The 22,413-nt window shown below is 55.8% G+C and overlaps 1 protein-coding gene across 2 annotated transcripts in view; it reads right to left on the reverse strand.

Annotated features, from left to right (window-relative positions):
• Nucleotides 1-22,413, reverse strand: part of MICAL1 (microtubule associated monooxygenase, calponin and LIM domain containing 1) — a 42,658-nt gene that overhangs the window by 3,558 nt on the left and 16,687 nt on the right. For both annotated transcript variants that reach the window (XM_030561281.1, XM_030561282.1), the window contains exons 5-21: nucleotides 21,943-22,044; nucleotides 20,418-20,573; nucleotides 19,244-19,344; nucleotides 18,002-18,259; nucleotides 16,166-16,281; nucleotides 12,309-12,435; nucleotides 11,678-11,747; nucleotides 10,643-10,790; nucleotides 9,917-10,104; nucleotides 9,069-9,178; nucleotides 8,708-8,758; nucleotides 8,012-8,131; nucleotides 6,952-7,126; nucleotides 3,056-3,138; nucleotides 2,171-2,879; nucleotides 1,476-1,555; nucleotides 945-1,046 (exon numbers count right to left, since the gene is read on the reverse strand). In XM_030561281.1, coding sequence (XP_030417141.1) covers nucleotides 945-1,046; nucleotides 1,476-1,555; nucleotides 2,171-2,879; nucleotides 3,056-3,138; nucleotides 6,952-7,126; nucleotides 8,012-8,131; nucleotides 8,708-8,758; nucleotides 9,069-9,178; nucleotides 9,917-10,104; nucleotides 10,643-10,790; nucleotides 11,678-11,747; nucleotides 12,309-12,435; nucleotides 16,166-16,281; nucleotides 18,002-18,259; nucleotides 19,244-19,344; nucleotides 20,418-20,573; nucleotides 21,943-22,044 — 2,696 coding nt within the window. The remainder of the gene's footprint in view (nucleotides 1-944; nucleotides 1,047-1,475; nucleotides 1,556-2,170; nucleotides 2,880-3,055; nucleotides 3,139-6,951; nucleotides 7,127-8,011; nucleotides 8,132-8,707; nucleotides 8,759-9,068; nucleotides 9,179-9,916; nucleotides 10,105-10,642; nucleotides 10,791-11,677; nucleotides 11,748-12,308; nucleotides 12,436-16,165; nucleotides 16,282-18,001; nucleotides 18,260-19,243; nucleotides 19,345-20,417; nucleotides 20,574-21,942; nucleotides 22,045-22,413) is intronic.

Consider the following 22,413-nt stretch of genomic DNA (forward strand, 5'->3'; position numbering starts at 1 on the left):
GGAAGCCTGTTCCAGAGTGTAACTATCCTGATAGTTAGAAAGTTTTTCCTAATATCCAACCTAAATCTCCCTTGCTGCAGATGAAGCCCATTACTTCCTGTCTTACCTTCAGTGGTCATGGAGAACAATTGATCACCGTCCTCCTCATAACCGCCCTTAGCATCTCTGAAGACTATTATCAGATCCCTCTGCATGACTAAACATGCCAATTTTTTTAACCTTCCCTCACAGGTCAGGTTTTCTAAGCCTTTGAGCATTTTTGTTGCTCTCCTCTGGACTCTTTCCAATTTGTCCACATCTTTCCTAAACCCCGGTGCATTGATTTTTCCTTCCCAAATGAAGTACTTTGCACTTGTCTTTGTCTTGTTGATTTCAGACCATTTCTCCAATTTGTCAAGGTCGTTTTGAATTCTAATCCTGGCCTCTAAAGTGCTTGCAACCCCTCCCAGTGTGGTATCATCTGCAAATTTTATAAGCATCCTCTCCAGTCCATTCTCCAAATCAATGCCCAAGAGAGTGAGTGAATAATGGTGGGGGGAGGAATGTTCGCGAGACACTTCAGGAGTTAACCCAACGTGGTAAACAGATGATGCACAACTGCATACACTATCAGTGGGGATGGTGAGTTGTTCATCTCCCCCTGAAACATCCAGCGTTACTCACCGGGACTAGATCAATGAACCATTGGTCTGTTCTCATGCAGCCATGTCTACGTTCCTGGCTCTAGCCACTGGAGTAGACAGCAACAGAAGACCAGACTGAGAAAATCCCTAAGAGTATGATGGGCTGGCATTGAGGAAGCGCTGAACTAGCCTATTGAGAGCTTTCCCAGCCCACTGGCTGCAGTGACTCTTGGAGATTCTCCCACCCCTGCTATTCCTTACTAGGACAGGCGGTGGGTAGAGCCCCAGGCCCCACCCCCAGCACCAGGGAATGGGCATTACCTGGGCTTTGCAGAACCTCTTCATCTCTTCCTCTTTGGCGCGGCGGGTCAATGTTCTCTTCCAGGTGGGATATTTTTCCTTTTCGCCCAAACTTAGGAGACGCTGGAAGCACAGCACAAGAGGCAGGGTCAGAAGGGGGCATGCCTCTCATAGGGCTCAACAGAGCAGTCACAACGCCCTGAGAAACTAGGGTTGGCCTTGGCCTGGGGCTGATTGAATAAGCCTTGATTATTCTTTATTGTCCTGAAGCACCACCCACTGGCCAGCCCTTTACTAATGAGCATGAGGCAGGGTTCTGCCCCAGGGAGCCTACAATCTAGTTAGACCAGGTGAAGTTTAGGGCAGAATGAAAAGTGATCAACGCAGGAGGGCGAGAGAGAATCTGGGACCCATTTACTGCAAGCTAAACCTTGGGGTGTAGACAGGGCCCCTGTGCAAGTCCTCTTAGCCCCACAGTCACACCCACGTAGCTACATTAGTATTAGTCTGTTGCATTAACACCTCTGTGGACTTCAGACTCATCACACTCACGTTCTCTGTTAAGTACCCAAGGTCTTGGCTCTCCTCATCTTTCTCCTCCTCTTCGTCATCACTGTCAGTCTCCTCTACGTCTGTGCAGAGAAGAGCAGTTGATTTAGGACTAGCCCTGGGCAGGTCCTCTGGCAATCAGTGGTACAACTCGCCTTCACAGCTGTAAATCTCTGGTGGACCCAGCTATGAGATATCCAGAGCTCCAGGGCTCAGAGGGAGGGAACTGGCTGGCAATGGGAACAGCACGTTCGGTCTCATTTGGCCAGGCTTCTCCATGGCTCATTCAGGGCCCGGGTCTGCTGGCTGGGGAGCCAGCTGGAACCAAAGCGTGATGGTGGGTTTTGTGAGCTGGGCACCTGTCCACTATGAACTGGGTTGTGACCCACATCCCTCGTCTCACACAGCAGCTTGGACAGTGGCAGCAGGGGAAGAAGCCTTCACAGTCCACTCTGGGACCACCAAAATTCCTGGGCCTCAGTTACAGCCTTGGGCAGTATTGTTGCAGGCACAGGGAGATCAGCCACCACCACGGCAGCTTTCTGCCCTGTAAGTCACGGGGGCACCCACGGGTGCTTTGGGGGGGAGGGAGAAAGCATCTAAATACATGGTGCTGGAGGAAAGGCAGGAGGGGAGTTCACAGCCTGGCTAGGTAACTGAGCACTCAGCTGCACCAGAGACTCAGAGACTGCAATTACCTTCGGCCTCCTTGCTGAATCCAGGCTCGACCCAGGAGACCTGCCCTCTCTCCAGAGCACCCTGGCCCTTCGCCGAGGCGGCGCTTCGGAACGGCTCCCAGCCTGTCTGGTGCTTCCCAGAACCTCCCTGGCTCTCTGTCTCAGAGTCCAGGCTGAGCGTGGACAGCTTGAGCTTTTCCAAGGGCGACAGCTGAATTTTCTTCCTCTTCCTGGTGTCTTCCCCCTCCTCCTCGGCCTGCCTGAAGTCGGGGACTGTGGGCCCCTTTTCTGGAGGCCGAGGCTCTGGGCTGGGTTGCCGCAGCGCTGTGCCCAAGTGACCGCGTTCCCGGAGACTCTGTTCCTCCTGCTGAGACCAGCCGTTGGCCCGATATCCTAGGCCAGCACCAGGCTCCTGAGGCTGGGCCCTGCCTGCCACATAGGAGGAGATGGGCCTTCCCACGTTCTCCTCCAGCACAGTGCGGGGCTGAGCTGCAGGTTGCTGCATGTCTGCCGTGCCAGAGCCTCTGTCCTCTCTGGCTGGAACGGCACCCTCCCCAGCTCCCTCCCACGGCTCTGACGGCTGAGCCGCTGCCAGCTGTTTCGGGAAGGAGGACGGGCTCCCAGGCGGGCCCTGCCCATCAGAATCCACTCTCAGCTTCGCCGCCCCAGTGGCCAAGCCCAGGCTACTGGCGTCGGAGGGAGAGCAGAATCGGGTGCCCTTGGAGGGATCCTAGCAGGGGCCAAATGCAGAGGGTTAGAACTGCAGCTGGGAAGCAGCCATGGGGAACTACATTTGCTAGCTGGTTACCAGATCAGCCCAGAGTCCATTTACTGCTTTGCTACTGGACAGGGCTAAATCTGCACGAACAGGCCCAGCTGGCCAGTGCTGGACACATCTCCACCTACCTCCTGTGGTGCGGCGTGGGACACACTGTCCGGTACCTCCACGCTGCAGGGGCTGGAATAGTGCAGCATGCAGTAGAAGTGTCCTGGGGAGGGAAACCAGACAGCGTCATAGAAGGACTCGTGGGGATGCTGCCAACTCATATTCAGTCCCACGCTCTCATCACTATGGATCAGATTCCTCCAATACCCTCCCTCGCCTTTACCACAGGTAGCAGCAACACTGATTTCAACGGGCCGACTTAGTGGTCAGATACCATCGCCGTCCACAATGGCCAACAGCGTCTCATTGTTCCCTTGTACTCCCCCGTCTGATGTCCCTGTCTTGTCTTATACTGAGCCCCTGCCCCAAGGAGCTTACAATCTGTCTCTCTGCTCTGTGTTTATACAGCCCCTAGCACAACGAGGCATGACTGCTCCTGGGCACTACGGCCATGCAAATAAGAAATAATCAAAGCTGAGGGGTAAGGGTAGGGTAGGGTCCAGATCTAGGTTGCAGTAATAACTCTTCCTGGAGTGGATCAGAATAAAAGAATTAAGGGAAATGGAGCAACCTCCTGCCTGTATTAGATTAACAGAAGAACCTGAGCGAAGGTGGCAAAAATGGGTTGAAATGGATTAAATATATAAATATTATGCATCAGTCACACAGCTTTTCTAATCGGGGTTCATCTGCTTACAGCAGCTCCCCTCCTACACTGCATCAGCTCTGCTGTATTCCTCTATCTTTGTTACTGTCTCAATCTTTAGGGAAGAAAACAATGTGTCCTTTCAGCGATTCTGATTATCCCAACAGTAACATTAAACACACAAAAGCAGCTTTTACAAACCCTACAGCCAGCAGAAATGTTCCCATGTGGCTGGTTCTTAAACTATTGTCTACTGAAAACAGTGGTTTTTAAGCAAACGTCCCCCAGGGCTAAAAACCTGGGGAGGAAACTGACGAATGGTTTGTCTACGCAGCTTGAGTCCAATGCCAGGCGGCCCTATGGGCTTTACCCTGAGCTGCTAACCCGAGTGAGCAGCCAAGCTGCTGCGTCTTCACTGCTATTTTAGCCCAAATTAAAGCACACCCCTTTTGTTTAATACAGACCTACCCTAAACCAAAAAGGAAACTGACATTGGCTGGTTTTCCTTGGCCAGGCTGGAAGAAATGCCAAGAGGAAAGCAAACAGGAGGAATAGTGACAGGTAGACTCAGGGCCGGTGCAAGGAAGTTTCGCGCCCTAGGCAAAACTTCCACCTTGTGCCACCTCCACACCCAGCTAACCACGCCCCCCCGCTCTCCCCAACCAGAGGATGCCCCCCCCCAAGGCAGCTAACCCAGCCCCCCTCCCGGGGAGCCCGTCGCCCCCCGCCCAGGGAGCCCCTCCGCAGCAGCTACCCCCCTCTGCAACTAACCCCGCCCGTGGAGCTCCCCTCCACAGCACTAACCCCGCCCGTGGAGACTCCCCCCCACACGGAAGCTAACCCCAGCCGGGGACCCCCTGCTCTGCGGCAGCCAACCCCGCCTGGGGAGACGCACCCCACCCGCCCCTCCGCAGCAGCCAACCCCGCCTGGGGAGACGCACCCCACCCGCCCCTCCGCAGCAGCCAACCCCGCCTGGGGAGACGCACCCCACCCGCCCCTCCGCAGCAGCCAACCCCGCCTGGGGAGACGCACCCCACCCGCCCCTCCGCAGCAGCCAACCCCGCCTGGGGAGACGCACCCCACCCGCCCCTCCGCAGCAGCCAACCCCGCCTGGGGAGACGCACCCCACCCGCCCCTCCGCAGCAGCCAACCCCGCCTGGGGGGAGACACCCCACCCGCCCCTCCGCAGCAGCCAACCCCGCCTGGGGGGAGACACCCCACCCGCCCCTCCGCAGCAGCCAACCCCGCCTGGGGGGACGCACCCCACCCGCCCCTCCGCAGCAGCCAACCCCGCCTGGGGGGACGCACCCCACCCGCCCCTCCGCAGCAGCCAACCCCGCCTGGGGGGACGCACCCCACCCGCCCCTCCGCAGCAGCCAACCCCGCCTGGGGGGACGCACCCCACCCGCCCCTCCGCAGCAGCCAACCCCGCCTGGGGAGACGCACCCCACCCGCCCCTCCGCAGCAGCCAACCCCGCCTGGGGAGACGCACCCCCACCCGCCCCTCCGCAGCAGCCAACCCCGCCTGGGGAGACGCACCCCACCCGCCCCCCCGCAGCAGCCAACCCCGCCTGGGGAGACGCACCCCACCCGCCCCCCCGCAGCAGCCAACCCCGCCTGGGAGACGCACCCCACCCGCCCCCCGCAGCAGCCAACCCCGCCTGGGGAGACGCACCCCACCCGCCCCCCCGCAGCAGCCAACCCCGCCTGGGGAGACGCACCCCACCCACCCCCCCGCAGCAGCCAACCCCGCCTGGGGAGACGCACCCCACCCACCCCCCCGCAGCAGCCAACCCCGCCTGGGGAGACGCACCCCACCCCCCCCCCCGCAGCAGCCAACCCCGCCTGGGGAGACGCACCCCACCCACCCCTCCGCAGCAGCCAACCCCGCCTGGGGAGACGCACCCCACCCACCCCCCCGCAGCAGCTAACCCCGCCTGAGTAGCCTGCCCCAGCTCACCTCAGCTCCGCCTCCTCCACTGAGCACACCAGTGTTGCTCTAATTCTCCTCCCCTCCCAGGCTTGCGGCACGGATTGGAGGAGACTTAGAGCAGGGGCTGTGTGCTCAGCGGAGGAGGCAGAGCAGAGGTGATCTGGGGCGGGGAGCAGTTCCCCTGTGCGCCTCCCCCACCGTTACTGCGGGTGGCCCTCCCCATGCCCCCCCCTCCGTAGTCCCCTCTGCCCCAGTTCACCTCCACTCCACCTCCTCGCCTGAGCGGGCTTTTAGGCGCCCTAGGCAGCCGCCTCGTTTGCCTAAGTGGTTGCACCGGCTCTGGGCAGACTGGATTTTACAGTTCTCTTCTCAGTAATGTGGGTGAAGATTAACGTTGGTTAATCACATGATTTTAAGTTGACACTGTTCCTTTAAAGCAGGTTGTAAACTTAATGGAACCGGGAGACTGAAGTCCTGCATTTCTTACTGGTCGCTACCCGGGTCTTTAACTCAGACCTTCCTCCCTACAGCTGATCACTGCCAGTCACGGGTATTTTTGCTCTGATGCATTAGGGCATTTTGCATTAGAGGAGGTGCCATACAGAATATCCTACATGGAACTGCTGGTGCTCTGCCATGATGAATAATTTAGTGAGTTTATAAAACTCAGTGAGTACTAGACCTATTCCCTGGAATTTTAAAGTAGGCAGCAAATTAGAGGGAAGAGGTATCGTTTTATTTAAAAACAACACCTTCCCTCCTCTGCCTCCCATGAATACAGCTCCGCCTGTGGGGGTTGTGAGCATCCTTCACTGCTGCATCACAACAGTGTGGAGGGTGGGGGCTGGCTCCTGGTCAGTGCGCACGCACGCACGCACCCGCACACACACACACACACAGAGCTAGACCTCTCCATTTGAATGGGAGGGTGTTGAAAGAGATAAAGAGAAAAATCCAGGCAAACAGGGCACTGAATAACAATCTACTGTTTCTATGACCCTGCCCGTCTCAAAAATAACCCTACCTACATCCCAGCAGCCGGCTGGCACAGGGCACACAATGGAGAGAGGGTGGGAAATCCCAGTCAAGACACTGGCACAGACCCTTGCGCAGAGCACAAAGGGCCTTAGTTTGTGGCTCTCACGTACTCAGCCGCATGGAGCTCAGATGAGGAGCCTTTCCGTTGGGATCAGTGGACTCGGCCGACTCAAGACTGGCAGGGCCTGATACGAGGCAGCTCTGGGAGCTGCCTGGCTGGATTACAAAGCCCAGACTGCCCCTGGCCTGTAGTTTCTCAGGGCTTCTCTCTGAACCCAGCCCCGTTCCTGGGACCCACCGTCATCCTCGTCCAAGGCGAAGTCTCCCAGACGCAGTGTGGTTCCACATTGATGACACTGGAAGCAGCCTCGGTGGAAGAAGTGCCCCTCGGCGCTGACCCGCTCCAGGATGTACACCCGCTTGCCGCAGAAGTAACAGGCGTCGCTGCTCTCCGTGGGGGAGGCGAGCGAGCTCTGCGGAGGAAGCCAGACAGCCTTGGGGCCGGGCCACCTACACAGCTGCCCTGCAATACTCACGCGTAACCCTGATTGGCCCACCCGACTGCCAGCCACCCGCGAGGCCCTAACTGTGCTGTGCTCCCTGTTCTTGAGCTTGGAGTCGGGCTCCAGCCCCTGCTTGCCAGAACCTCGAGGGGGGTTGTGATAGCTCCCGAGTGGGGATAGCAGAACCCGGCCTAGGAACACAGGCCGGGGGATGGAAATGACTAGTCACTGATGGGGAGGAGCTTAGAGGGGTCCCTACAAGCATTGCTTTGCACAGCCCCATCCCCCCAACCCTACCTAGTATAGTCCCCAGGGCCTAGCACTAAGGGTCCATCGGCACTGGGGCGGCAGGTGTAAATTCCAGCTCGAGGAGACATACTCAGGCTAGCGCTAATACTAGAACATAGCCCCGCTGGGCCAACAGGCTCCCCCTCCCCAGGTACGTTCCCCTCTGAGCCTCTCGGCACAGCCTCATGCGGCCAGCCTCTCCTGCTGCGTATGCACCTGTACTCTATTTATAGCATGCGAGCTCGACCACAGCTGGAGCGGGTACATCTCCTCGACCTGGAATTCACATCTTCAGCGTAGATGTCCCCTCGCACACAGCAATGCTAAAGCCACTAGGCTCCGCTCCTCTAAATACTCCAACCACCACCAGTCTGGCCTGGATTTAAACCGGTGGCACAGGGAGATGGGTCCTTGCCTCAATACCCACCCTGGGAGCTCTTTAAACTGAGCTGAGATTTCCCTCACAAGGCCCCCGCCCCGTCACAGCAAACGCAGGAGACGTCTGGCCGGCCGCCCAGCCACCCCGGCTGGTGTGATAGAGACGGTTCCCGGGAAGCAGAGACTAACCTGCCGCCTGCCCATCATGGAATTGGAAGGGTTGACTCCCGTGGGTTGAGGTTGCTCCTGGTGATTAGTCCCCCAGCCAAGGTCAGCGATGAACATGTCGCCTTCCACCCCTGATTCCAGCTATACAGCAACCCAACAGGGGAAATCGAAACACATGACTGTGGCCAGCGAGCAGGCCAGCAGCTTCTGCAGTGACTGTTACAGGAGCCCGCACCCATACATGCGTGGCCTTGGGCCAGAAGGGGCTTGTGGTCTCCACATTGCACACGTGTTCCTTGCACAGCCACGGGCCTCAGAGCCTCATGCTCACCCACACACTGCAACAGACATCCACGTGCCCTTCTGGAATATGGGACAATGGCTCCAGAGAGGGCGAAGAGATTAACGGACGCAGATTTCAGTGTCTAGATGTCAGATCACGGGCCAGTGCTTGGACACGGGGCAAGGCTCCCATGGCACCCCCCATCACCCTCTCCACTCTCTCCATAATAAAATTCCCTCCAGCACTGGTTCCCATCACTCAAGGCAACCAGAGAGGTCGCTGCTGAGCAACACAAAGTGTTCCCTTCCCTGAGACGCAGCCTGCTGCCCTAACAGCGTGACAAGGCCAGGGGCCCAGGTCCTGCAGACATCCCCCGTGTCCTAGCTCCTAAACTGGCCCAGGCCACATATACTTAAGAGAACAGGGAAACTCACCCCTGCTTCTCTCCTCGTCCTCTTGGTCTCAGCATCCTTCTGGGCACTGTCCTGAAATCACAGACAGGGCTCCCTGAGCGAGAAGCTGCGGCAGCAGGACGGTCTGGGCCTATGGTAGAGCCGCGTACATTCCTCCGCTCCCTGCACACCAGTAGGGTCTGCCAGCACACCCAGAGCAGCTCAGGGAGGGAACGGCGCCAGCTCACCAGAGCCAGCAGCAGGCATTTGTGTTACCAGGGAGCGGGTTGGCTCAGGGTGCCAGACACGTTGTCCAGGTCCTCATGAGCACCTGGGCCATAGACAGGGCACATTCCTGGCTCCCAGCACCCGTTGCACAGTGGGAGACACTCAGACCATTTACCTGGTTGCGCTTGCGAGTTAGACTCAGAGTCTTCTGGAGCTTGCTGAGGAACAGGACAGCTCCCCGGGTGCCGGGAGGAGCCAGCAGCTTCCTCGTTCTCTCCTCTGGTTCTGCAAGGGAGAGAAAACAGGCTCGTGACGGGGTCCAGGCCCAGCCTGGCAGCTAGTGCACAGGCCAGCTGCATTCCTCGGCAGGATGCTGTGGAAAGGGAGCATGTGCCATCTCAGCCGCAATCCCTCCAGCCAGCAGAGGAGTGGGGCAACCTTCAGGCCTCCCTAGGGTTGTGAATTTCAGCATCCAGATGTGGGAGCTGCGTGTTCTGTGTTTGACAGCTGGGCTCCCTGCCAGCACATGGGAGACCAGGGCTCAAATCCGGCTCTAACTCCTGAGGATGGCAGGCACACCTGCCCCAGGGAGCTAAATCTGCAGGATACCGGGACGTGCCTGGCTGGCTCACAGCCCGCTCCAGCCACAAGAGACTTGCACCTCACAGGGCCTGGACTAGGTTGCCAGAGCAAGGCAGAAGGACCCCTCCACCCAGTCCCCAATGGCTCCTCCTTATCTGCGTAGGGCAGGGTGCACAGCCTGCCCCACAGGTCACATAAGTCATCGGGGTAGGGGTGAAACTCAAATCGAGATGGGGAAAACTAACTCCATGATCCCCACTGTCCATTTTAAACCAGAGAGTCCCCTGCAAAGGGAACTGCTCAGCAGCCAACTCCAGAGTCTGACCTGGCGTCCCCCAGTCCTTCCCACCCTGACTATCCAAACCATGGCTGAGGGAGAGCAAATGCAGGGCTGGGAGCTGATACCTCCCGAGATCCAGCCCTGCCCCGGAGGGTCCTCACCTGCAGAAGGCTTGAAGGCTTCATAGAATTGGCTCAGGTAGGTGATGAGTCCGAGCTGGTTGGGCTCTGCCCCAGCAGCCATTTCGGTGCTGGAGAGGACCGGCGGGATGCCTAGCTCCTGCTCGGCTATGTCCAAGGCCATCTGGTTGTTCTTGATGGGACTGTGCTGGTCCAGGGAGTTGAAATCTCTAGGGACAGAAAAAGGGCATCAGGCTTAGGGGACAGGAAAGCTGGTGCTGTTGCATCAGACTCTGCTCAGGAGCATGAGCACCTGGCTAACCCGGCTTAGATCTCCCCTCCTCGTCCAGTGAAGGACGAAACTAAGCACATGAGTCAGGCAGCTGCATGCCTGCCCCATGCCCCCCACGCTGGCGATGCAGGAAGCAGCCTCCGTGGAAGAAGCACCCCTCAGCACTGGGCAGCACACGGGGGATCATCCATTGGATCAAATACTGCAACATTCAGCAAAGGTGGGGGAGCAAAGGTCAGGTTGGGGGGAACTAGAGCCTTGGGGGTGCAGGGTGGGGTAGTAGGAGGCACCATCCAGTCACCACGAAACACAGATCACTCCCCTGCAAACCAGCACCTAGGAATTCCCAGCAGCAGTCACCCTGCCTGCACCGCCGGGGCAAACACACATTCCCAGCCTGGGGCCAAGTCTTTTACGGCAGCCCAGCCGGGGTTGTCCTCCTGTCCCCAAGCCATTGGGGCAGGGTGGAGACTTACAGGAGGTTGGGCCGGAAGCGGTGGATGAGGGCGCACAGGGCCAGGCCGCTTTTCCAGGAGTGCGTGAAATCCGTCACCATGACACCGCGGTAACCCGCCGTGTGGGTCTGGCACCAGCTCAGGAGCTCCTCGTAGGCCCTGCCGACGTCTAGAGGAGAGAGCACAAGGCATGAGGCTGGATGCAGGGACCAGTTTGGGACTGCAGGGGCACGGCTGTAAAAGGGAGCAGCCAGGGGATCAGTACTGGGAAACCTACAATCATCTCCATCGAGGGCCTTCGGGTACAGGGGGCAGGCCCGGCCTGGGCCTCTGGGCAGCCACATTTCTGTCCAGCAGGTGGGTCGCTTCCTTGGGCTGCAGACCATGGGAGCAACAGCATGCGGCTCACGGAGAAGACGGGGAGACCATGTCTCCTGTTAGCTGCCTCTAAGGTGACAGCACCTCCAGACGCAGCCTGCCAGCCCAGCCTAGGACAGGTTCCCATGGTGACATGCCAGCCATCAGGGAACAAGTGGCTCCCAAGACCACCTTCCAAAAACCGAGGGAAGAACTGCTCATGCCCCCTCCAGGGAGGGAGCCACAATCCCCAGGCCCAACTCCCCACCCCTCTGCAGCACTCGGACACTCTGGCCCCCGAAGGCTCCTGGGACGCTCCTGGGGTGAGCGGAAGTGGGGCAGGAGGAAGAGCCCTGGGGAGGAGAAGATGGGAGAGGATCTAAAAGAGGAGCCAGAGGGTCCCACCCCAAGGGCACCGAGCTCCACTGCTCTCAGCCAAACGCACACTGCTTAGGTGTAAGCGGGCACATGGAGAAAAGGCACTGGGAAGGTAGCGAGAGGGGTGCAAAGCCAGAGAGAAAGGGGCTCTGATGGGAGCAAAATCAGGCAGGCACCCAGCAATGATGCTGGGTGAGGGGGGGAAGCTTCCACCAGCCGCTGCTTCTACAGGGTGAGGAGGGTGGCACATGCACAGGGTGGAAGGCAGGTCTGCGGGGGGATCCGTGCAGCTGGACACCCAGGGTGGGCCCCCAGACTTGCCTCTGCTGTTGCGACTGTCTCTCTTCTTACGGTCGATCTCAATCGTCCCCACTACATACAGGTCACGGACCTGCAGAGAGAGACACCCCGAGAACTCTACTCACCCTAAGAGCCAAAACCCCAGGAGAGGGAACACAAGGAGCGTGCGGCCCTCTGACAGAGTACCCAGCCATGCCCTCTCTCCTTCTGAGACCAAGCTGGCTAGCAACCTGTGCAGCTCACCCCTGGCTCTTCCCCAGAGCTGGCTGCATTCGCTTGCTTACTGAGCCTGTGCACAGTCAGCTGCATCGTGAATTTGCGGTTCATTCCTGTATTACCCACTGGCTCTCAAGCTGTGCAGATGTACACCCGTCCCTGGGGCAAAGGGCAGCAGCCAGGTGGAATCAGTATGGGTGGGCGGTTACAATTTGGACTATCCCATCACTCCTACGAAAACAGGGCAGAGACCTCGCTCGGTACTCAGCTCCCAGGAATGCAAAGGCAGCGTCAAGTGGATGCAATTATCCCTTGCTGGAAGTAACAAACCAGGCAGGGAGAGAGAAATGGCTTTAGGACCTGGGGCTGGTGCTTGTGACACCCGCCACAAGGAGCCCCGGCAGGGCAAGATCGCCGCGTGGCCTGGAGGAGTTACCTGGTTGGGCTTTATGGCTTGGAGGTTGATGTTGCGGTAGCGAGTGGTAGGGTCAATGCTGTACTGGCTGATGTTTTTATTGGTGTTGTCAGGGGATGTTTGAGACAGCTGCTGGTAGATGCTCTCCCTGTGCAGAGGAAATGAGCCAGGTTACACGGCTGTTCCTGCGCAGCTGATCTCAAAAGTGAGGAAGATAAAGAACCAAGGGTTCAGAAGAGGAAAATAGGGAGGAAAATAGAAAGAAGCATAAACTTTGGCAAGTCAAGTGTAAAGGCGTAGTTAGGCAGGCCAGGAGAGGGTTTGAAGGGCAAGTAGCTAAAGACACAAAAATCAACAGCACATTTTTTTTAAGTACATCAAAAGCAGGAAGCCTGCCAAACAGTCAGTGGGGCCACTGGACGGTCCAGGTGCTAAAGAAGCACTCGAGGAAGACAAGGCCGTTGTACACAAGTGAAATGAATTCTTTGCACCAGCCTTCACCGCAGAGGATGTGGGTGAGATTCCCACACCTGAGCCATTCCTTTTAGGAGACAAATCTGAAGAACTGTTGCAGATTAAGCAGGTTTTGGAATAAACTGATACATTAATCAGTAATAAATGCACAGGACCAGTTGGGATTCACTCAAGACTTCTGAAGCAATTCAAATCTGATGGCAGAACTACTGCCTGTGGTATGTAGCCTCTCGCTTAAATCAGCCTCTGCATCAGATGACTGCAGGATAGCTCATGTAAAGCCAATTTTTTCAAAATGCTCCAGGGGCAATCCCAGGAACTACAGCCAGTAAGCATAACTTCAGTACCAGGCAAATTGGCTGAAACTATAGTAAAGAACACAATTATCAGACACACAGATGAACACTATACAGAATCATAAGACTGGAACAGACCTCAAGAGGGATCGAGTCCAGTTCCCTGCACTCATGGCAGGACTGAGTACTATCTACACCATCACTGACAGGTGTTTGTCTAAGCTGCTCTTAAAAATCTCCAATGACGGAGATTCCACAACCTCCCTAGACAATTTATTCCAGTGCTTAACTACCCTGACAGTTAGGAAGTTTTTCCTAATGTCCAACCTAAATCGTCCTTGCTGCAATTTAAACCCATTGCTTCTTGTCCTATCCTCAGAGGGTTAGGAGAACAATTTACCTTCCTCCTCCTTGTAACAAACTTTATGTACTTGAAGACTATTATGTCCCCTCTCAGTCTTCTCTTCTTCACACTAAAACAAACCTAATTTTTTCAATTTTCCCTCATAGGCCATGTTTTCTAGACCTTTAATCACTTTTGTTGCTCTTCTCTGGACTTTCTCCAATTTGTCCACATCTTTCCTGAAATGTGGCACCTAGAACTGGACACAATACTCCAGCTGAGGCCTAATAAGTGTGGAGTAGAGCAGAAGAATTACTTCTTGTGTCTTGCTTACTTACTTCTGATAATACATCCCAAAAAGATGTCTGGGGAAGAGTGAAGACCGCTTTTTGTAAAGGGAAATCATGCCTCACCAATCTATTAGAATTCTTTGAGGGGGTCAACAAACATATGGACGGGGTGATCCAGTGGATATAGTGTACCTGGACTTTCAGAAAGCCTTTGACAAAGTCCCTCACCAAAGGCTCTTAAACAAATTAAGCAGTCATGGGGTTAGAGGGAAGGTCCTATCATGGACCAGTAACTGGTTAAAAGACAGAAAACAAACGGTAGGAATAAATGGTTACTTTTCACAATGGAACAAAGTAAATAGCGATGTCCCACAAGGATCTGTACTGGGACCTGTGCTGTTCAACATATTCATAAATGCTCTGGAAAAGCGGGTAAACAGTGAGGTGGCAAAATTTGCAGACAATATAAAATTACTCAAGCTAGTCCAAAGCTAACTGTGAAGAGTTACAAAGGGATTTCACTAAACTGGGTGACTGGGCAACAAAATAGCAGATGAAATTCAATGTTGATAAATACCAAGTAATGCACAGTGGAAAACATAATCCCAACTATACACATAAAATGATGGGGTCTAAATTAGCTGTTACCACTCAAGAAAGAGATCTCGGAGTCATTGCGGGTAGTTCTCTGAAAACATTTGCTCAACAGGCAGCGGCAGTCAAACAAGAGAACAGAATGTTAGGAGCTATAACGAAAGGGATAGGTAATAAAACAGAAAATATCATAAGGCCACTATACAAAGCAATGGTACACCCACACCTGGAATACTGCCTGCAGTTCTGGTCACTCCATCTCAGAAAAGATGTATTAGAATTGGAAAAGGTACAAAGAAGGGCAACAAAAATGAATAAGGGAATGGAATAGCTCCATACAAGGAGAAATTAAAAAGACTGGGACAGTTCATCTTAGAAAAAAGATAACTGGGGGGGGGGCGGGATATGATAGAGGTCTATAAAATCATGGATGGTGTGGAGAAAGTGAAGAGGAAAGTGTTGTTTATTCCTTCACATAACAGAAGAACTATGGTCTCCCGATGAAATGAATAGGCAGTGAGATTAAAACAAATATAATGAAGTATTTCTTCACCCAATGCACAGTCAACCTGTGGAACTCATTGCCAGGGGATGGTGTGAAGACCAAAAGTATAACTGGGCTCAAAACAGAATTAGATAAGTTCATGGAGGATCGGTCCATCAATGGCTGTTAGCCAAGATGGTCAGGGTGTCCCTAAACCTGCAGCTCTCAGAAGCTGGGAGTGGATAACAGGGTATGGATCAATCAAAATTGTCCTATTCTGTTCATTCCCTCTGACGCACCTGGAACTGGCCACTGTGAGACGACAGGATACTGGCTAGATGGACCATTGGTCTGACCCATTCTGGCCGTCCTTAAGAGCTCAGAGTGCGAGTGATCTAGGCAGACACCACAGCTATAACAACGCAGCCTGCAATCAGGCGCTTCCTGGCAGTCAATAATCTTGAGAAGGGCTGAATTTAGTGCTAAGCAAAGGTGCCAGCTTGACAGTGCAGACTTCCCCCACACCTGAGCCCTACCATGCAGGGACCCCTTGAGGAGCCAGAAGGGAGCTCAGTCATTCCTTGCCCTCTCTGCTGAGACTCCCAGTTGTGCATGTGATGGCTGGTTGTGCAACAGACACTTGTCCACTAGGAACTAGACTGAGACCCAAACTCAATTCAGACAGGGCACCAGAGAGCCACCATTACTGCCCTGGGCTGGATTCCAGGGGATGAACTGGAAGTGAAAGGCTCCACATTGCCCTGAGCCAGCCAGTCCCCCACGTGCCCACAAGGTTGCCAAAGCAGCTCTGAGCCATGCCCTCGGGGAGGGGACGCCCTGCTGCGGTGAGCCATGGCAGCAAAGTCAGCTGGGGAGGCAGAGTCAGACAGCAACTTGGCACCACTGCCAATCCAAACAAGCCATGCACCACTTGGTTCTCAGCAGAGCCCCTCGCAGCAGCCATGCTACCTAAGCCTCTCCCTTGCAGGGGCCTGAAAAGATCTGATGCACATGGATCTAAGGACGCCTCGTGCTCTGAGCACCTGATGTGCTGTATCCTACCTGCTGTACAAAGGCATCAAGTTCTCCACAGGAGGGATTGTCCTTACATTTAGGAACAGGGGATTGCCAGACTGGCTCAGATTAGGGGTTCATCTAGACTGGTATCCTGGCTCCAACAGTGGCCAGCATCTGCTGCTTCAGAGGAAGGTGCAAGCACCCTGAAGTTATGGGATTATCTGCCCCCAGGGGAAGCTTCCTCCTGACCCTCTATCGTTAGAGATTGGCTTGTGCCCTGATGCATGAGGGTTGATAGCTCTTGTACTTCACCAAGCAAACACACACAACCGGGAACCCACAGACACACACATCCACCTTTGCAGGAGTAGAGTCCTCACCTCTCAGCCAGAAGGTCCAGCGGGGAGGTTCCTGCCGCCCATCTTTTCACCATCCAGGCAGCATCAAAGGCAGCCAAAAAACCCCGCGCCACGCCGGTGCCCAACGGCCAGAATGGCTATAAAACAAGAGACAGAGAGAGCAGAGGGGGTGGGATCTGCACATGTGTTCAGTAACCCTAGGGGAGGATTTTCAGAGTCTTGGCTGAGGTCCCTGGAACACAACAGCCTCTGGCTTCAAGTGCAATTGCACGCACAAAAAGCAACCTGCTCTTGAGGTCTGGAAGGCGGGTGCTGTGACTGGGAGCCACCCCAGGCTGGTTCTCACACAGTGCTCTGCACTTACACAGCTGCTGCCCTCCTGGGTAGCTGCCAGTGGAAGAAGTCAGAGCTGCATGTCAGCAGAGGGGAGCACTCATCTGGGGAGCTCCTGCTTCAAGCCTCTCCCCTCCTTACTTCCACCCCTGACCTCTGAAAAACCAGAGCCTCGGTGTCAGCTGGGAAGCTGAGCTCTCCCAAACAAAAGGCTGCTAGTGGAGGGTGTGCTCGAGACAGAGCCATGAGACCCCGGGCTATAAAATAAACAAAGGGGAGAGATTAGAGGAGAGTCAGCTCTCTCCCTGGTTGGCTGGAAGGATGACCCTCGGCCCACACAAGCCAGAGACAGCATTCAGCCCAGAGACTCAGAGGAGCCTGGAGCTCTGGGCGGGGCACGGCTCAGAGAAGGAAAGCTTACTGGAGACACAGGCACACAGCTCTGTGTGAAGCTGCCTCGTTAAATGAGGCCTGGACAATTTCCAAACCCTGTGCTGGCTCTGCCACGTGGCTCAGATGCAGCTTGCAGGGAACCCAGGCTCCAGTGTGCACTTGATTCGAGTGGCTGGGCAACACAGAACCCTGCCCGGCACTGGGACCGGTAGTCTCAGCACTTTGGTGCCCACTGCCTGTCATCTTTTGCACATGGACAGTGCTTTTTGCTAGGGATCTCTCAGCCCCGCACACGTTAATGAACCTGCTCAGCCTCACAGGGTGGTCGTTATCCCAGTTCAACAGAGAGGGAAACCGAGGCACACAGGGGTGAATGTTCCATAGTGAGTCGGTGTCAGGAATGGAACCAAAAGTGCTGACGCTCAGCCCTTGCTCAAACTACTAGCTGGCTCCATGCTATATAAGGCTCCATCTTCACTACGAGCGAGGGGTGGGAGTCCCCCTTCCGTGTGCACACACTCACACTAGCTTTCATCGAGCTAGCGTGAGTATTAATCACAGCACAGTCACGATAGCGTGGGTAGCAGCAGCAGAGCACAGGCCCAGCATAAACCTGTGTGAAACCGGTGACTACATACTGGGCCCGGCTAAGCCACACCTCCCCTGCCGCTACCCCTGCTACTGCGGCTGCACTGCTCTTTATGCTGGCACTAGCTCGACAAAAGCTAGCACCAGTACTTGGACACATGCAGGGGAATCCCACCGCTAGCTCGTGGTGTAGACGTGTACCAGGAGCTGCTCTTGGGCTCCTGGCATGACACCAAAACTGCCCCAATTGCTACAGCACGTGTTTAAAGATGCTGTCTTGGGTTAGAGGAAGAATCACCACAGCTGGGAAACATGGGCATTGCCCTGAACGGGAGTGAGGAGTGCGGCTGGTCAGTCTGCTGCCCAACGGGGAGAATTAGGGTTTGCATAAAGTCTGCCCCTGGGCTGGCCGTGCTGCCAAGGGGACACTTGCACGGAAGGAGAGCCCTCCAGCCTTGCAAGCTAAGGCTGCAAAGGGATCCCGGCCAGAGCTCAATCCCCCTGCCCCCACACTTGTTCGTCTCTCATTAGTGGGGCACTGACCTCCACCAGACAGTCTCCCACCAGACCAATGAGCAGCCGGGTCCCATGGCACTCGCGCACCAGGGCCGCGTTCTCCGAGCGGTTCATGCAGGTGAAGTCAAACATGTCGACATCCGGGCGGTTCCGGTGGTTCAGAGCGAACTGCAAGTCAGGCAGCTGGTAGTTGGTGGAGAAGTTGGCGGCTTCCTTGGCATAGCTGAGGAGGGCCTCTTGATTGACGTTCTCAGCAGACAGCAGGCTCTCTATGTCCGCTTTGTCCTGCAGGAATAGGGTGAGGGTTTACTCAAAGGGGGATTCCTGGCACATGTGCCCGAAAGCGTATTTGTTTGTAAAGCAAAGGGATCACGCCACCACCTATCAAGATGCAGCCACCTCTGAGGTGGAACACGGCACCTGAATAAGAGTACACAGCAACAGGCATGGGCAGGAAATATAAAGTTAGAATATATCCCACCGAAACCACAAGGAGCGATGCAGGTCAGCAGGATGTAACACTCGTCTGGAAATTTGCCATGACACATGCACTCTGGCAAGGAGCGCCACAGAGCTTTAGTGGTTGGCCCCTTCCATTTTAAGTCTCATCCAGAAAATGGTCTTTCCAACAGCACTTTGCTCCTAGCGCCAGACTGGTGCATTGGCCCAGGGTACGTCTACACTGCAGCCCTCGAGTGTGACTGCACCTTGAGCTGCAGTAGTAGCCATGCTAGCTTTAATCTAGGTACTGGAGCCATGAAGCCATGGCAGTACGAGCTGCCCAAACCCACCTGGACCTTCACACACTGAAGCAGCTCCGCCAGCCAGGACCTGAGCGACCCACATTAACGCTAGCTTGGGTACGCCAGCCGGAACGGCAGCCACACCCAGTGCTCGTGGGCTAGACGTACCCTAGAGAGAGAGAAGTGCCTCTCAGCGAATCCCCGGCACCATTTCTGTGTCCTCTGAAGGCCGCCCAGTCAGACACTGACCCCAGCCCTTGCAAATGCTGCCAGGATGGTAGCACAATGCCCCACGCCTCCATGTACATGTTCCAATATACTGGGAGCATGCAACCCAGGCCCATGCCCTGGTGAACTCAGCTGTTTGGTCCCATCTCTCCCACCCTGCTATTACGACTAGAAGAAGGGAAGTGACTGGAATTCAGATTCCCAGAGCTCAGTCCGCAACAAACTAACTACCCACAGCCCTGCCCACGACTGCCAGTCTCCTTCCCACGCCTGCACTGGGCTCCACGAGCCCTCTCACCTGCACAATGACCCCCTTTTTGAGCAGGCTCTGTTTTTTGGCTGTCATGACAAAATAGTGGGTGTCGTCTTTGTAGTAGACAATGTTCTCCAAGTCGATACCTGGCATGGGGCAAAGGCACAAAGAAAAGGTTGAGCTGGAGCTGGGCCAAGACAGCTGGCGTGAGAATGCCATCCGAGGATAGGCAGCTGCCCCACAACCTGCTCCATCGACAGACAGACAGGCACAAGGGCCAGAAGGAACGCAGCAACCACCATCCCAGCTGAGGCCAGGGAACTATCTACTCTCTGGGTAGGGGTCTCCAACAGTGGCCAGTACCAGCTACTTCACAGAAGGAGATAAAACCCCCACAACAGACACATGCCATAGGGAAGTTTCTTCCTGACCCCAGGCTGTTAGTAGTTGGCATGTGCCCTGATGCATGAGAGTTTATATCTGTTTTATATGTATATAAGAACATAAGTATCCAAATGTAACATCACTTTTGATGCTCTTACTGTGTATATCACAAAAATGTGCAGCTCGAAGGGACCTCAAGAAGTCATCTAATCCATCCTCCATATAAACTTCTGGCCCAGTCCAGGCTCCATATAACCCTCTGGTTTCAGTGCTATCTAGTGGCAGTGAGTCCCACAGGCGAATGAAGCATCACATGAAAGAGAACTTCCTTTTCTCAGTTTTAAGTAGGTTCATTTTTAATTTCACTGAGGGTCCCTTGTTCTTGTGGTATGACACAGGGTCAACAGAGGTGTCCCATTAATGTCCTCTCTGCAGTTGGCTAGGTTATATACTTCCCCTCTGGTAGCCTTCCATCTTCCCAGCTTAGGCTGACGGCAAATGGCCCCAATTGTCTGAAGCCCATGGCGGGGGGAGGGAGGGACCGTCTCTTTGTTCTGTGTTTGTACATTACCTGGCACTGTGGGAGGCTGGGCCATGACTGGGGCTCCCATGTGCTACCACAAATCAAATAACCAACATCAGCAGCCCCTGATCTCAGTGCTGAAGTCCCCTTCTCCGAGCACATCCTCTGCTGAGGAGCGACCCCTGCTGCCTGTTGAATGCCCCCACCCCCGCCCCCCGGCCCCATCGCACAACAGGGGTGGGTTGATGGAGCCCTGGAAGACGAGGGATGCACAGGGGAAGGGGTTAGCTGACGGGGGAAGGCCCTGCAGACCCGTTTTGTTGTAGAGGTTCTGGAAGAACTGCTGGTTGTAGATGCGGGCCACACCGCTGATCTCAGCCACCTCCACCTCGGCCCGGCTATGGCGGTTGATGAAGTTGGTAGTGATGCCGATGGCCAGCTTCCCACGCATCTCCTTCCGCCTGAACCCTGGGGACAGACACACAGACACCACGTCGGTCATGCCTGCCGGGGCCCTTCCTAGCCCACAGGAAAGGGGGCATTGGCAGTGCAGGGAAAAGCCTGTTTGGGGGTAGGCAGTGGAGGCAAAGAAGAGGGGTGCAGACCGAATCAGACTGGCGAGGGCCAGAACATACCCTCAGGGGTGCAGCGTCCTTGTCTGCTATTCAGCAGCTCCAAGAACTACACCGCCTGACTTGCAGGGTGCTCTGTCTGCAGCAAGTACCAAGGTGTCAGTGGTGGTAGGAGCGGGGTTTGAGAAGGGCCTGGACCAAGCCCCAGCTCTGAACCCTTCAACCATTGTGGACCAGCGCCAAGCTGGCAGTACACAGCCAGAAGGCAGGACCACGTACCGATTACTGAGCACTGAGGGGGAATCGCTCCCTGCCCCCAGGTGGTCCCAGCCCAGCACAGACGCTGGGGAGAGAGGGAAGCACCATTAGCGGCCTGGGGAAACAGTGGCCCAGGAAGGGAGGTCCCCACTGTTTGGTTTTCACAGGGAGGAGGCGGGCCTGGAGGCCGGGCGGTTCTGGGCTGTAGAGGCCCCTGCATAAGCACTGGGAACACCCCGCTGCATGACACTACATGCATGTTAAGGTAGCAGCTGGCCACCCCTGCGGCCCTGCAGATGTTCGGGGCAAGCCTCAGCAGGTGGCGTGACCGGCGCCGGCTATCAGGAGCCGAGCTGTCTCAAGGCCTCTTCTCCCACTCCGCAGTCTCCCGCCCCAGGCCCTTCACAGTACAAGCCACAGCGCCAAGCTGCCTGGCTCACGCAAATGCCCTGCTCCAGAGAACACTGCATCTCGTCGTCCCCCCCCGCCCCCACCCCGCCTCAGACCAGGACTCCATATCCTGCCGACAGACTCCAGCCCCACTGGGTGGGGACCCACAAGAACTGAGCAGAAAGAGAACGACCCCCACCCACTCCTACGCCAGCCCTTCAGCCTCTCTCTCTGCTATCCTCACCCGCGAGAAGAGACTTGATCAGGGTCCCGGGACCCATCGGCCCAGCTGACGCAACCAGAAGCACCACTGCCTCCCCTTAGCCTGGCCACCCTGAGAAGGGTGGAGAGCACTGGCCCCTCCTAGGCCAATGCTGCTGGCCAGCCTCTGGGTAATGGGGGTGCGTCCGGCCTGAGAAGGGTCCCCGTCAGTCCCCGAGCCCTGTAGGGACTGTACGTGCCCCCATGGTAGAGGAGAAGGAACATCAAGCTACAGAGGAGATGGAGCGCTCCCAGCCCCGCTAGCCAGGCTACGCTCAGCAGCCTCATGCACCCTCCCACCCTAGGCTGGGAGGGGAGGGGGACACATGAGCTGTAGCTCACAAGTGAGCCCTCACCTTCAGGCACAAATTTGCCTCCTCCGGCTGAGATGAGGACGTCAAATTCATACTGCCCCACGGGAGAGGAGCTGGGCTGGAGTGCAGCCTTCCAGCCACCACCTGCAGAGAAAGACAACGGAGAAGGGGGTGTCAGAGGGGGCCTGATCGACACTCCAATACGAAAACTCTCCCATCCCCCTGTCAGGAACGTTTATACATAAGGGGGGGGTGGTCTAGTGGTTTGAGCTTGTGGCTTGGCGTCAGGAGTTCTGGATTCTAAACCTAGCTCTACCAATAATTCACTGCATGACTTTGGGTGAGTCTCATTCCTGGTCTGTGCCTCAGTTTCCCCATCTGAACAATGGGGATAATGGTACTGGCCCATCCCCTAAAGAGGGGAGGAGTTTGTGAATCTGGATTAGCATTTATGGAGGCACCGGTACTGTTATTTAAAATAAAACAAAAACCTCAGGGGCAGACCCACAGCTC

This window comes from Gopherus evgoodei, chromosome 4, assembly GCF_007399415.2.
Source record: "Gopherus evgoodei ecotype Sinaloan lineage chromosome 4, rGopEvg1_v1.p, whole genome shotgun sequence".
NCBI lineage: Eukaryota > Metazoa > Chordata > Testudines > Testudinidae > Gopherus > Gopherus evgoodei.